Genomic DNA, 15,586 nt, shown 5'->3' on the forward strand with positions numbered 1-15,586 from the left:
GAATGGTGGCTTAACCAGGAAATGGGAACAAACGTGCTGGGATACCTCTGGTGCCTTGTCCATGTCTGATTTCTCAGTCTTATAATTATATGGGTATTTTTTTTATAACCACTAAGCTATGTTTAAAACACATTTCTTCAAATTCCATATCTCATTACAACACAACTAATTAGACTACAAGTGTAATGGGTTCTAACATGAGTTATACAAGCTAAAAAGGGTATACTCCACTACTAAAGATTGTGCCATCTTTAGACTGTTTCATTTGTACTCGTGTGTGTGTATAGGAAGGGAGGTGTGCATGTGAGTGCTGGTGCATGCGAGGCTAGACCTGCCAATTTGCCTTGAGCTGCAGTCACAGGCAAGGTGAGCAGCCTGCCACTGAACTCAGCCTGGTGAAAGCAGCAAGGCTCTTAACCACTGAGCCATCTCTCCAGCCCTCAGGCTTAATGTTCTTAAAACATTCCAGTGACCTCCAAAGGCAGATCCATCACAACCAATGCCAGCTCAAAAATGAAATACTTATGGCAAAGTTGGACATCCATCCAGATGCCACCTGGGCTCTGGAAAAAATTATCCTCAAGGGCAGAGTAAAATTTCCTTAATCATAGGAACTCCTTCAAAATATGTTCTCATCAGGGACCAGAGCTAAGCCAAGTACAGCATCACAGACACCTCATATCCAGTTCTCAAATCACTCTTCTTTTTCTTTCAGAATGTTTTGGATTTTACTCACAGCCTGGGCTGTGTATTTCAACAACCCTAATACTGCAACCCTGCGTCAGAAGCGGCACTAAGCCAAGGGCAGAAGCCTGTATTTCCTCACTCTTTCTGTCACTGCTGAGCTAACCAGGGTGGTGGGGAGGGTGGAAACCCTGTTGGAAAGAGAAGGGAATGGCAAAGGCAAAAGAGCATACAGAGGTGCCTCGCACTGGACAGAACCCATAGAAAAGGGCCACTCTAGCCAGAGATCCCGAAATGCAGCAGGGGGCAAAAGACAAATTAACAACAGTTAGACGGACATAAAACTGACAACAATGGATACCAGAAATCAGTGGAATGTTTCCTTTTAGAAGAGCTGAGAAACTCCTAAAAATATAAAACCTACTCTGATGTGTACATGCAGTAACCATGGAGACTCACACACCTCCCTTTAAGTACCACTGCCCACTAAACTGACAGATGAAAGACATAAATACCCTTACAGGAAATCCCACGAATCTCTCATCAACTAATTGAATAAACAGAAGAAAAACCAGAAGCAGAAAGAATATTATAATTAATGTGAGTCTGTTCAAGTACACAAGTAAGTTTTAAGCTAAAGAAACAGTTTATTAATGTGTGCAGTTAAAAAGGACATAAGTGCTTGGAGTAGCACACACCCTTTAATCTTAGCACTGGGGAGGCAGAGCCAAGTAGATCTCTTGAGTTCAAGGCCAGCCTGGTCTACACATCAAGTTTCACAACAGCCAGGGCTACCTAGAGAAACCCTGTCTCCAAAAACCAGAAACCAAATCAAATCAAAACTAAAAAAGAACATAAGGATTGTTTCAGGAGAAACAGGAGCATGTGGGGCTGCTGATAAAACAGGGATCGTGGGCAGAATAGGAAGTGCACACACCTCATGCGGCTGTTCATGGCTACTGCACTTCCTCCATATACTAGTTCTCTTACAGTTAGTGTGTGCAGGAGGGTGCATGCGTGTGTGGGAGGGTACACATGTGTGCAAGTGCACCCATGCCTGTGGAGGTCAAGGACAACCTGCAGTCCGTCTCTCCCACCGCTGGGTGGGTCCCAGGGAATGACGCCTGGCCTGGCACCTTTACTTACTGAGCCACCTCTCACTGACTCCACCAAGGTCTGTCACAGGACTGTGCTGGGCATGCAAGCCGTCAGCACGTCTTCAACAGCGGATGCGAACTTCTTTCTGTGACACATTGAAGCAGTTTTCAGGATACTTTAAACTTTCTCATTATTATTGTATCTGTTGTTGGTGATCTAAGCTTGATAACTATTTTTTTTATACTTAGATTTATTTATTTTTATTTCCTGCATATGAGAATTGTACCTGGCTACATACATGTATGTGCACCTCCCGTGTGCAGTGCATACAAAAGCTGTTTAGAATTACAGATGGTTGTAATGAACCACATGGGTGCTGAAAACTGAACTGGGTCTTCTGCAAGAACAGCAAGTGCTCTTAACCACTAAGCCGACACTGAACCTTTGATGTCACTAGTCTTTTAGGATACTTCAAACCATGTCCACATAAGATGGCAAACGTAACTGATAACTGTGTGCTCACTAAGTCTACTGGCCGGTTATTTCTCCATTTTTTCTCTCTTCCCAGGCCTCCTTATTCTGAAACAACAGTATGTAACCTCAGGGTGTGCATAGCTTCCTATAAAGGAAGAGTCCAACATCACCTACTTAAACAAAAAATCACACATAGTTAATACGACATAGTACCAGGACTGAGATAAGCCAAAAGAAAGGCCACTTGTGGCAACAGCCAGGCTGTAAATGGAGAAGAAAACGGCAGAAATGCAAGTGCTCCTCTAGGGAGCCGCCACAAGCCCTCAAACCAAAGGCAGCCTTTGGCTCTCAACTCTGTAAAGGCTGAGAAAGCTGCAGTCTTACAGCTACAGCGGCTGACGTCTCCACTGCATGAGTGCAAGAAGCAGCAGCCAGCGGAGGGGCCACAGCTCTGAAAACTTCACTAACAACGCCTGTGCCAAACAACAGCCTCCCGGTGCAAGATGCCGCCTTGGGCTCCCATAGCTAGAGAAATCCATTCCTGACTTTAGAGCCTCAAAGGACAGTCTGGATCTCTAGTTACTAGAGACTAATACAGCTGAGATTAAGGTGAAGACGATGGGTCATTTACTACTCAGAACCGTCACGGCCCGGGACACTGCATCTTTGACTGCTGCCTACTGTTTCCAGGATGTTCTTCTGAAAATGTTAAGGTTGGTGCTGAACCTACAGCTCAGAAAAGAGACCCTTTGCAACATATTACTGAGCACATCCCTGGTCACCCAACAGCTCAAGTCCTCACACTTGCTAACACAGTAAGTATGGCACAGTTTCTATCTTCACCATTCACTTACAGCTTTTTTAAAGCCAGGCAAGGTGGTGAGTGCGTGTAACCCCAGCCCTTGAAGGGTTCAAGGCCAGCCTGCCTACAACAGTGAGAGAAGAGAGGAGGAGTGTGTGGCTAGCATTCTCAAGGTCCTGGATGGCTCGCCAGCACAGCATAACAACTTGGATGTAATGGCACGTGCTGGAAACCTCGGCACTCAGGAGCTCACTGTTGGGGCTGAGAGGTGGTGTGGAGGTTAACCACACACATGAAATAATAAAACAAAATCAGTAAGAAAATTTTAAAGAAAAAGTTCAAGGTTGTTGTCAGCTATACAGTGGACAGAAGGCTGCCAATCCAAAAAACAATTACTACACTGATGGACCCTTCAGTGCAGCACATGATACTGTTCAAAAGCGTTCTGCCTACAGTGCAGCACCTTACAGAAGTAGAGTGCTAGGGTTTTGCTGTTTACGAACCCAGGGCATGTGGCGAGGCAAGCATTCACTCTGGAAATCTAAGTTTTCAGGACAATGCTATTGTCTTTTAAAATTGTCATAGTCACCCCAGCATTCAGCAGCCACCATCCTAATCAGTCAGCAGCCAACTATACTTCTTTTTTAAAAGATTTATTTATTATATATGAGTACACTGTAGCTGTCTTCAGACACACCAGAAGAGGGCATTGGATCCCATTAGAGATGGTTGTGAGCCACCATGTGGTTGCTGGGAATTGAACTCAGGACCTCTGGAAGAGCAGATGGCTCTAACCGCTAAGCCATCTCTCCAGCCCCAGCCATCTATACTTAATATAGGCTGTCCAATACACACACACACACACACACACACAATCAAAACTCACCAAAGTTTAGATGATCATTCACACTTTTCTACAACAAAGCATTTTTAAATCTTTTTATTTATTCATTTTGCCACACAGTGGTGTCACCTGCCTTTAATCCCAGCACTCAGGAGACAGAGGCCAGCCTAGTCTACAGAGTGAGTTCCAAGACAGCCAGGCTACACAGAGAAACCCTGCCTCAATTTTTTTTCAGTTATTTTGTTTATCTTCTGTGGTGTGGTTATCTGCCTTGCATGTATGTCTCTGTGCCACATACATGCCTGGTGACCACAGGGGTTAGATGGAGTCTAAAATTGGAGTACAGGGTGTAGTTAGCTGCCGCGTGGGTGCTGGGAACGTAATTCAAGTCCTCTGCAAGAGCAACCAGTGCTCTTAATCACTGAACTAGCTTTCCAGCCTTTTTTAAATTAAGGCATATACATTTTTATAGCACACATTTTATATATGATATATATATATGTATATATATATTCTAAAGTATGATGTAAACACAACTCTCATAGGTATTGAGAAACCAAAAAGAAAAAAAAATCATTTTAGCCTTAATAATCTTTATTACTATCACAATCTGGGCTATCTTCAAAGCCTGTCTGTACACCGGTGCAGACATAAGCTCAAGCGATAACTGAATGCAGAGGCAATAAGAGTCTGTGACCGTAGGAGAAATGCAAAACAAGAAACCAAATACCAATTCACAGTGTTAAACCAGAAGGCTAGTAATAATTATCAAGTGACATAGAATAATGTTCTTTTTTTAATGCGTGTGTATATATGCATATTAAGTATGAAAATACTTATACTGAACAAAGTTGAAATAATATGTACCAAATTGTGCGTATAACACTTGGAAGAATACTGGAAGACAAGACTATATTTTCATGTTTAATTTTTCTCTAACTTTTTTTGCTTTTTATAGTACAGATTTATTATTTTTATAATATAAATAACATGTAAAACTAAAGACCTGAAAAAAGAAACAACACCCTAGAGCAGAGACTATGTAGCCCTAGCGATTTTCTACAGATTTAACTGATCCCCTAGCACTCATTAGAACTGAGCAACATGCTGAAATCATCTGTGGCAAGCTTACCTTGGTGGGGGGAGGGAGAGAGAGGGAGAAAGAGCGAGCACATGTATGGTGTGTGTGTGTGAGTGTGTGTGGTATGTGTGGTGTGTATGTGTGTATGTGGGGGTGTGTGAGGTGTGTGTGTGTGTGTGTGTGTGTGTGTGAGAGAGAGAGAGAGAGAAAGTGTCCATGTGGTGTGTGTGGTATGTGTGGTGTGTATGTGTGTATGTGGGGGTGTGTGAGGTGTGTGTGTGTGTGTGTGTGTGTGAGAGAGAGAGAGAGAGAGAGAGAGAGAAAGTGTCCATGTGGTGTGTGTGTGTGTGTGTGTGTGTGTGTGTGTATGTGAGAGAGTGTCCATGTGTGGGGTGTGTGTGTGTGTGTGTATGTGAGAGTGTCCATGTGGTGTGGGTTTGTGTGTGTGTCTGTGTGAGAGAGTGTCCATGTGGGGTGTGTGTGTGTTTGCCACCTGGATGCAGGGGCCCAAGGAGGATCTTTTTTTTTTTTTTCATTTTTTGTTATTGGATATTTCCAATTTACATTTCAGATGTTACTCTTTCCCCCACAGAGGATCTCTGATACAGAGGAGCTATGGGTGGTTGTACTCTACTTGATGTGGGTGTTCTGCAGGAGCTACACATGCTCTAAACTCATGAACATCTCTCCAACTCCCTTGATGATTATTTTTTTCAAGACCGGGTTTCTCAGTGTCTGGCCTGAAACTTTCTCTGTAGACCAGGCTGTCCTTGAACTCACAAATACCTGTCTGCGTTTGCCTCCTTGCTGGGATTAAAGGTATGTGCCTTTAAACCCAGTCCCTTGGAAAATTAAGTATAAAAGCTAAGAAGATAAGAGTGGGGGGCTGGCTAAAACCCTGCCACAGAAACCTGACCACTTAAGTCTGATCTCTAGACCACAGACCCAACTCTCAGAAGTTGCCCTGTGTCATATCATACACACACACACACACACACACACACACACACACACACACACACACACAATTTTTTTCACAAAGTAGGCAATGTATACTTATAATTTATTCAACAGATTATATGAAAAAAAGAAATCTCAGGCTAACAAGGCTCTCTGCAGTAAAAGCACTGGCTAACAGACTGATGACCCAAATTCAATCTCTAGGTCGCACAGGGCAAAAGAAGACACTCCTGCAGATCTCCTGACTGCCACACAAAGCACAGCATGTGCATGCCCGTCACCATATAAATACATAACAGTTTGAAAGAAAAAAATCATTTTATCTGTATGCCCTAAGTGATTTCCGTATAGTAACCACAGTTTAACAATTTAAAATTTAGCTTTACATATCGTTTAAAATATTCAAAAGCCAGGAATGTTGAAATATATGTGTAATCTCAGAATTTGGGAGGTAAAGACAGGAAATTCAGGAGTTCAAGGTCATCTTTGGCTACCTGGCAAGTTAAAGGCCAGTATGAACTAAAGGAAACTCAGTCTCAAAACCATAACACAACAAAATGTAAACTTACATTAATGGCTTTGGTTCTGGTTTGTTTCCATAAAATGATTAACCAAATGGGGCTGAGGAGATGGCTCAGTTAGTAAAGTGCTTGCCATACATATATGAGGACTTGAGTTCAGATCCCCCACCGCCCACGTGGAAAGGCCAGGTGCGATGCGGTCCTCCAGTCACGTCGGGGCTGGGAAGGCAGACATGTGGGCTCCTGGATTGCTGGCCAGCCAGTCTAGTTAAATCAGTGAGCTCCAGGCCCAATGAGAGCATCTGTCTCAAAAACTACAGTGACAGAGGAAGACAGCCAATGCTGACCTCCGGCTCTCATGTGTGCACACATGCACGCATACACATATACACACACACACACACACACACACACACACACACACACACACACACGCGCGCGCGCGCGCGCGCGCGCGCACAGACGCACGCACAGATGCACACCTCTTTACATTCTACTATTTATTCATCAGGACAATTTATAAATTTATTTACCTGGCTGCAAAAAACCAATTTTTTGTTTAACTATTATGAAATGGTTTCATTTGGATTTTTCAAATATTTCATTTTTTTCTGAGTGAAAGCTGCAGGGAGGGAATTTGCTGTAAAGCAACTGGAGGCATAAGGGCTGCAACAAGCAACTGGGTACTACAGGCTGACAGGCTTGTTTCCCTATGGTCTCTGCTTTACTTTACACTGCACTTTCCAATACACAGACATATTATATCAGTTTAAATATCAGCCAAGCTGGGCAGTGGTGAGGCTCACCTTAATTCGAGTACTTGGGAGGCAGAGACAGGCAGATCTGTGAGTTTAAAGCCAGCTTAGTCTACAAAGTGAGGTCCAGGACAGCCAGGGCTATACCGTAAAACCCTGTCTCAAAATCCTCTTAGGTTTCTTAGACACTACACACTCCAAGGCCACACCAGATCAGTGCCCCTGAGGAATCCCCACAGACCAGAGGGGCTGTCTTCCCAGTTCAGCAGAAGGGTGAGTCATGATCTAAACCACTGCCTCAATAGTACTGACAGAAATTAGATCACGTGACCTATGAGATCATGATGTATCCACCCTCATCACAGGAACAGTTGGTGCCTAAAAAAACAGTCAATTTTTTTATCTAATGTAGCCTCTGTGACATACAAAACAAACCCTTCTCCAAAGCCCCAAAGAAAGTCCCATCAAAGGTTCCAAGCACATGAGGAAACTGTAATGATAAACTTGAGTTTCCCTGCACTCCCTAGTCTGTTGTCTTTTACCCAAGTTTTAAAGTTTTGTTTTCCTCACTGGAACACACAACATCCCTCAGATTGTTTACCAGGTATTAAGTAATTAATAATTAATTATTATTGTTTATCAATTATGGCTCCCTACTTCATCACTGTCTGAAACCCGAATTTCAGATAAAAAGAGTTGTATGTAAAAGAACACCTCCAGCACTGTCACTACTGCCCGTTAGTGCCCTATCTGCCATAATCTACTACATAAACAATGCACTACTGTTTCGTTTATGGCTTTTTAAATTTATTCTTTTGTTTATGACTTTTATTTTTAAAGAATTTGTCCACTAAAAGACAGCAGAAGGGGCTGGAGAGTTGACTCAGTGGCTAAGAACAGTAAAAACACTGACTAAACTTCCAGAGGACCCAGGTTCAATTCCCAGCACCCACATGACAGCTCACAATTGTCTGTAACACCAAGACCTGACCTCACATCAACATGCAGGCGGAATACCAATATATATAAAAAATAAAATAATTTTTAAAAAAGCAGCAGAGAAAATACATTCAGATCCACACCTTATCTTTAAAATTGTCCACAGTTTTAAAAAAGTTTTATTTCTTTTCTGGTTTTTTTTTTTTTTTTCGTTTTTTTGCTTGTTTGTTGGTTTGTTTGTTAGTAGTCCTGTCCTAGCTAACCTGGGGCTCTCTTTGTAGACCAGGCTAGCCTCAAACTCACAGAGAGCTGCTTGCTTCTGTCTCGGGAGTGCTGGCACTAAAGGCACGCGTCATCGCTGTCCAGGAACAGTTTAGCTTCTTATCTTTGTATGCTGTCATAGATATGGCTGTTCCGTGGTGTTCAACATAATTAGAACAAATTAGATAAAACCAAACTATGGCTAAACTCGTGTCTGCCATCTTTCATTTCACATAACAGCGGGATTACCACATTTGTCCCTTGAAAGGTTCTGGCTGCTGTGTGGGCATACCTCCAGCTCTTTAATTTTTTCTTCTGCTATTTTCTGTTTTTCTAACAGCTGGTTGTGAATTACTTCCTTGGACTGTAGAATAAACCTAGAAAACAAAGAGTTAAAAGTTAAACCACATGGCTACTGTATTTAAAACCAGTTGTTATAAACCACAGTTAACGGTAGTCAAGAGGATAGCCTCTAGATTCAGGACAAAAAACTGCTCCATCAAATAAACCTTGGAAACCATAACGGTTTTCAAGCTTTATTGGCCAAGGAAAAGTAAAGGGATAAAGGCAAATTATGCTTTCTTATTTAAAGGGCGTTCTGGTGTTGAAAATATTACAGATAGGAAAAAATGGCAAAAGCATTAAAAGTCAACATATAAGCTACACAAACTTCCAGTAACTTTGGGTTGTCTTTCTGTGTGGACTTTTTAACGCAGTATTTGTACATTGGAGCGTCCTTCCATCTTTTTGGCTTTTTGTAACAGCAGTAACTCATGACCTTTAAAGTCACAATCGAGCACTGTGTTAAGATCAATGCCTTAGTGTCTATCCGCACTCCTCACACAAAGGCACTACATACGCCAGAGTGTCTTTTATTGCCATTCCCAGTGTATGATACCTCTGAAGAGCTCAAGACGCACAAACAGAAATCTCAACTTTTTCCATTTCACAGTCAGGCATATTATTCACCACTGTTGAGGGCCCAATTATGGGGAAATTTTATGTATTAACACTGAATTGTGACATTAAATTCATAATTCTTGCTGCAGGAAAAGGAAGAACAAACTGTTTCAGAGCCTCAAGTAAGGGAATTGAATGAAGTATTTCTCTTCTGAAACCATGGAAAAACTCCAATTCCTCAAACAACTTTCAAGATTATTTAACTATGCTAAAACAGATTAAGTAACAATTATGATTACTTTTAAAAGATAATTTATTTTTTGTATGCATTGTTATTTTGCCTGCATATGTATCTGGTGGGGGGGTCAGAGGGGTGCTGGGAATTGAACACGGGTCCTCTGGAGGAGCGGCCAGTGCTCTTAACCACTGAGCCATTGCTCCGGCTCAACAATAACAAATATGTAATAGAACACTTTCACCGCTCTACACTTCAGGATTCAGCAGCAAAGAACTAAACATTATCTTTTAACAAAAAAACCCAAACAAATTGAGGTGTCAACATGTGATTTTTCTCTGCCAACTTCAAAGAAACAACAGGATGCCTAGGTAGGATCTCACCAAGAAACTCTGTTACTATGGATACAGAACAAAGGACACTCACAGAGCAACTGTAGACCTGACATCTGAGAAAAAACTTTCCTTCTCCTTCAGGAATATATCTTATCATACATGTTAATACAGTTCCATGAACTCGATCATGCCAGTAATCATTACACCTCTTCATCCATGATGTCAATCACCCAGATTTTTTTTTTTTTACTTTTATGTGTATGAAGTTTTGCCTGTGTGTATCTGTGTGTACTACATGTATGCCTGGCGCCCGCCCACGGAGGTCAGAAATGGATATCAGACGCCCTAGAACTGGAATTAAAGATGGTAATGAGCCACCATGTGCTGTGGGAAATGAACCAGGGTCCTCTGCAAAAGCAACAAGTGCTCTTAATGGCTGAGCCACCTCTCCAGCCCTAAGTCTAGCTATCTTAACTGATGATTCTTCATTATATCCTGGGAAGATGGTTCACACACATAAAAAAATGATGATGATGATGATTAATTGTAGGTCTTTCCCTATAGAATTCATCACATCTAATTGTTCTTACTGGACCCAAGAGACAAGCGCTATTTCAGGTAAATAAGATAAGGCCAGGTGACACCGAGGGGTTTTTCTCTTTCCGAATCAGGGAATGTTATTCACAAAGAGCTGTCTATACTACACCGGGTCTTAATGACATGAAAAGCATCACAGGCAAGGCCCAGGACTGGCCAATTATCGTATTCATGCACAATTCTAAAACAGCACTGACTGTCTACCATTGAGTAGTACTCTCGAATGATAGACCATTAGACATCAGCTTTCTTAGTGTTTGGGAAATTTTCAAGGCTAAGATTAGAGGGCAAGTCATTACTTTATGTGGCCTTTAAAAGGAAAGTTATCTGAACAGATACTAAATCCCTTGAGCAGAAAATAAAGTCACTAGAAAGCAAGAACAGTAAACAACAGAAACACGTTCGTTGTCCATGGCCACACATCCCTAAGGACGCTGTGTCAGCCTGGCCAACTTCACAGGCCAGAGCCAGCCAGCCTACTACTGTGAACCCAAAACCTCTCGGTCATTCAGGTTTTAAACAATACAAGTAGTTTATAAGCCTGAATGTTTACCTAAGGGGGCTGCTACATACAAAACTCAAAAACACAATGTATGGAAAGTTGTTTGAGCCCTCAATTCAAAATGTGGCAGAGATACTCTCTACACAGCTACTAGAAAGACTTCCAAAGGCTAAGCTTTCTGAAAAGTCCTTAGCAAATGAGTTATCTATGATCTAAGAGGTAGTGAATTATTTGGAGACAATGTATCACGAGTCTTATTATCACAAACATTAAGTACACAGAAGAGAATCTCAGAGATCCTGCCTAATTGTTTCTATAAACAAAGAGATGATAAAATGACAGCAACTGAAATACACAAAACAAACAAGGAAAAGAATTCTCCTGTGACAAATGATGAGCAGACAGTGTACAGGTGACAGCTGGGATTACACAACCTTTATTAGAGCCACTGCTTCAAAAAGGACCTCCATTTTTACCTGGAAGCCAATGCCCTGTGGCCATGCAAAGCCAGCTCTCAAAGACATGTGACCTTCTGCATTCACTCTTAATTTATTTGCAATTGTGTCACCTGGATAACATACTTCTCTGATTTCTCCCCCTCTATGAGGAACAGCACAGGCTATAATTTAGATCATATGACAGGGCTGACAGATGAGCTTCACTTTCTAATAATTCAGTATGGATCAAAAGTATTATGCACCTCCCAAAAATATAATTCAGAACCAGTGGCAATAAAGTTTGCTAGGTACACTTCGAAATATGATCAACTGAACATATGCCATTCAAAAACCAAAATGCTTACAACATTTGACTTGGTTTGGATAAGTTTCTTAAAAAATCTTAATGGCATTTCATTTTCAGGACATCCACAAATTAAGTAGCACAGAGAGGGATGAAAAGAATGAACCAAACTGGGACTAGACAAGGTGGTATACACTTGTAATCTTTACCCTAGGAAGGCAGAAGCAGGAGAATTAAGAGTTCAAGATCACCCCGAGCTATAGATCGAGTTGGAAGCTAGCCTCAACTACATGAAACCCCATCTGGTAAAGTCAGTTTCTAAAAGAGACTCTTTTTTAGATTAGAGGTTAAAGTCCCTAAGGTTTTGGAGGCCTTGAGCATTTGAACTGACAGGAAAACAGAAAACAGTTGGTAAAAACAGGCCAGCATAAGGGTACACCTAGAATCTTCTATTCAAGGCAGATTCCCAAAGGGTTCCACCTTTTGCCTAAGAGTACTGAAAAAATAAATTTGCCTCTTTGTAGGACACAATAAAACTACCTTAGGGTGAACAGAATAACCAAGTAAAAATTATCTTTTAAGAATATATAATCAGGGGCTGGGGATTTAGCTCAGTGGTAGAGCGCTTGCCTAGGAAGCGCAAGGCCCTGGGTTCGGTCCCCAGCTCCAAAAAAAAGAACCAAAAAAAAAAAAAAAAAAAAAAAAGAATATATAATCAAGGGCTGGAGAGATGGCTCAGAGGTTAAGAGCACTGACTCTTCTTCCAGAGGTCCTGAGTTCAAATCCCAGCAGCCACATGATGGCTCACAAACATCTGTAATGGAATCCAATGCCCTCTTCTGGTGTGTCTGAAGACAGCTACGGTGTACTTATATAAAATAAAATAAAATAAAATAAAATAAAATAAAATAAAATAAGAATATATAATCAAACCAGGTATAGCAGTGCACGTCTTTAATCCCAGTACTTGGGAGGCAGAGGCAAACTGATATCTGTGAATTTGAAGCCAGACTGGTCTATGTAGTAAATTCTAGGCCACCCAGTGCTATATAATGAGATCCTCTCACAAAACAAGCAGACAAAACAAACAAACATAAAAGGATATGTAATCAGGAGCTGGGGCAATGGCTCAGTGGTTAAGAGCACTCACTGATCTTCTACAGCACCCAGATTCAATTCCTAGCACCCACATGGTTGATGATAACCACCTACGACTCTAGTTCCAGTGGATCTGATGCCCTCTTCCAAACTCTGAGTGCACTAGACATGCTATATGCATTCAGGCAAAAGACTCATACATATAATCTTCACACACACACACACACACACACACACACACACAGAGGAGCTGGAAAGATGGCCCAGCTAAGAAGACAGCATACCATTCCCTGAGTTTGATGCTCAGCCCCCCACATCAGACGGCTCACAACCACTTGTAACTCTAGCTCTAGGAGAATCCAACAGTTCTGGCCTCTGACACATGTGAACTTACCCACCCACAGACAAAATTTACAGCAATAGAAATTAATCCAAGCTAGGCAATGATGGTATATGCCTTTGTGAGACACAAGCAGGCAGATCTGAGTTCTCTACTCAGCAAGTTCCCAGGACAACCAAAGCTACACAGAAAGATCCTGTCCTGAAAAACCAAAAAGGGGGGAAAAATCTTAAAAAACAAAACTTTTAAAAAAAGAAGAAAAAAAAGCTGTAGAGAGCCAGTGTGTCTCTGTGTGAACAAGCATTCATGACATGTCATGTACACCAATGCCTCAGATTCATGGGAAGGCACCATGTCCCCTGGTCCAAGTGCAAATGCTGAGAAATGGCCAATCTTTAGCTAAAAACAGGATCTGTAAAAAGTGTGAAGTGAAGCTTCCTCCTCCTGGATAACTGTATGACCAGCTCCCAGACTCTCCCCTACAGAGGCCCCTACTACTAAGGTGAGATAGCCCACCCTTCCTTCATGTTGTACACAGTAAATGTACTTGGTATCCAGGATGCTGGTGTACCTCCGTGCAGCCCATCCAATCCCAGCTTTACATTGCTTATGTCTGTCTCTCTTAATCTCTCTTTGTTCCCACTCAGGTTTCCATCACCAGCCACACGAGCCACGACAGTAACCAATAACCATAAGCTGCTGGCTTTCACAGACCAAAGTATACAGCAACCACAGACCCCCAAGTATGTTAAGATCAAAATGTAACTTACAGTTGCTCCTAGTTAGACAAGTGGTATAGTTCAAATTAACTATAAGAAAGGCTAACAAAATGGACTCAAGGGGCCAACAAGACAGCTCAGCAGGTACAAGGTACAGTGATTGCTGTGGGAGCCTGAGGACCAGAGTTTGCTCCTCAGAGCCCACATAATGGTGAAGAGAAAACCAGACTCCTGTACTCTGGGCACAGCATGCAAGTATGCACACACACACACACACACACACACACACACACCTACCTACATATCTGAGTTTCTTTTGATAGATTATTCGACATAGGAGCTGGAGAGATGCCTTAGTGTTAAGAGTGATTAAATTCCCAGCACCCACACTGGCTGACAACCATCTACAATACAGCTCCAGGAAATACGACTCCCGCTTTTGGCCTTTGCAGGGCCTGCACACGTGTGTCATGAGCATTTATATAAATATAAATAAAAACAATTAACCTTTGCTTATTTATGTAGAGTTAAAAATGAATGATAGAGCCTACTCAAAAAGGGCCTCAAATTCTCTAACGTGGTCAGACCCAGGAGGAAGAGAGAGAAAGAAGCATGTAAAGACACCATGAGCTTGCACTTTCTTCTTTGGTTTGTTTTTGTGACAGGGTTTCTCTGTGTGGCTCTGGCTGTTCTAGAACTTGATCTGTAGACCGGGCTGGCCTCGAATTCAGAGATCCACCTGCCTCTGCCTCCTGAGTGCTGAGTTTAAAGGCATGTACGATCACTGCCCGGCCGAACTTGAACTTGTACTTTCTTAAACAAAACAAACCAACCACCACTCTCATCCCAGCCAGTGTCAAAAATGAAAACACACGCACACGCACGCACACACACACACACAAACTGGACAAAGTATAAACTACTGCAAACCAAAGATAATGACAGTCTTAAGGGCAACCAGAGAATGACACATTCTTTAGAGATAAGAATTATAACATAAACTATGCAAGAAGACAATGGCGTGACATTTTCAAGGAGCTTTGGAAAAAAACCAGGTACCAATCAGCATAGGTGAAAATATACTGCAAAAATAAAAGAAATGCAAACAAAAGCTGAGAATATTTATCTTGGCAAACATACCACAGAAATGCTACCAACAGTTCCTCCTCCAAGAGGGCACAGCCATGTGTCAGAGAGCAGTTCTGCCTAGCATGTACAAGCTGCAGGTTCAATCTCCAACACCTGGAGGCTAAAAAGCAAGAGAATCGAAGACAGCTGGGCTGCATAGTGAGCTCCAGGCAAGCCTTGGCTACATAGACCCTGTCTCAAAAACAAGCAAGCAAATCCCGCTTATTTATACTCAACTAATTCTCAAAAGCACCAAAAATATACACTAGAGGAAGAACAGCCTACTAGGTAAATGGCGCTGGGAAAACTGGAAACTCAAATGCAATAGATCAAACTTGACTCCTATCTCTTCCCATACAAAACTACATTAGAGATCTAGATCTATCAAAGACCCAAAACTCTTAAACTACTAGAGGTAAACAAAAACAAACAAACAAAAAAACAAACAAACAAACAAAAAACACCTCAAGACATTGCTACAATTTGGGGATCCTGGTGGGAATGGCTTGTGCCTGTAATCCCAGCACTTGTACAGTCTGATACAGGACGCTTGCTACAAATATGAGGCCAGC

General features: G+C 41.9%; 1 protein-coding gene across 2 annotated transcripts in view; it reads right to left on the minus strand.

The window, feature by feature from the left end:
* Pfdn1 (prefoldin subunit 1) overlaps nt 1-15,586 on the minus strand; it is a 52,989-nt gene that overhangs the window by 22,277 nt on the left and 15,126 nt on the right. Inside the window, exon 3 of one of the 2 annotated variants that reach the window (NM_001108427.1) lies at nt 8,712-8,796. The exons of the other annotated variant lie outside the window; for it this stretch is intronic. Within the exon in view, the coding sequence (NP_001101897.1) occupies nt 8,712-8,796 (85 nt within the window). The remainder of the gene's footprint in view (nt 1-8,711; nt 8,797-15,586) is intronic. 2 annotated transcript variants of the gene reach the window in all.

Source organism: Rattus norvegicus, chromosome 18, assembly GCF_036323735.1.
Source record: "Rattus norvegicus strain BN/NHsdMcwi chromosome 18, GRCr8, whole genome shotgun sequence".
Classification (NCBI taxonomy): Eukaryota; Metazoa; Chordata; class Mammalia; order Rodentia; family Muridae; genus Rattus; species Rattus norvegicus.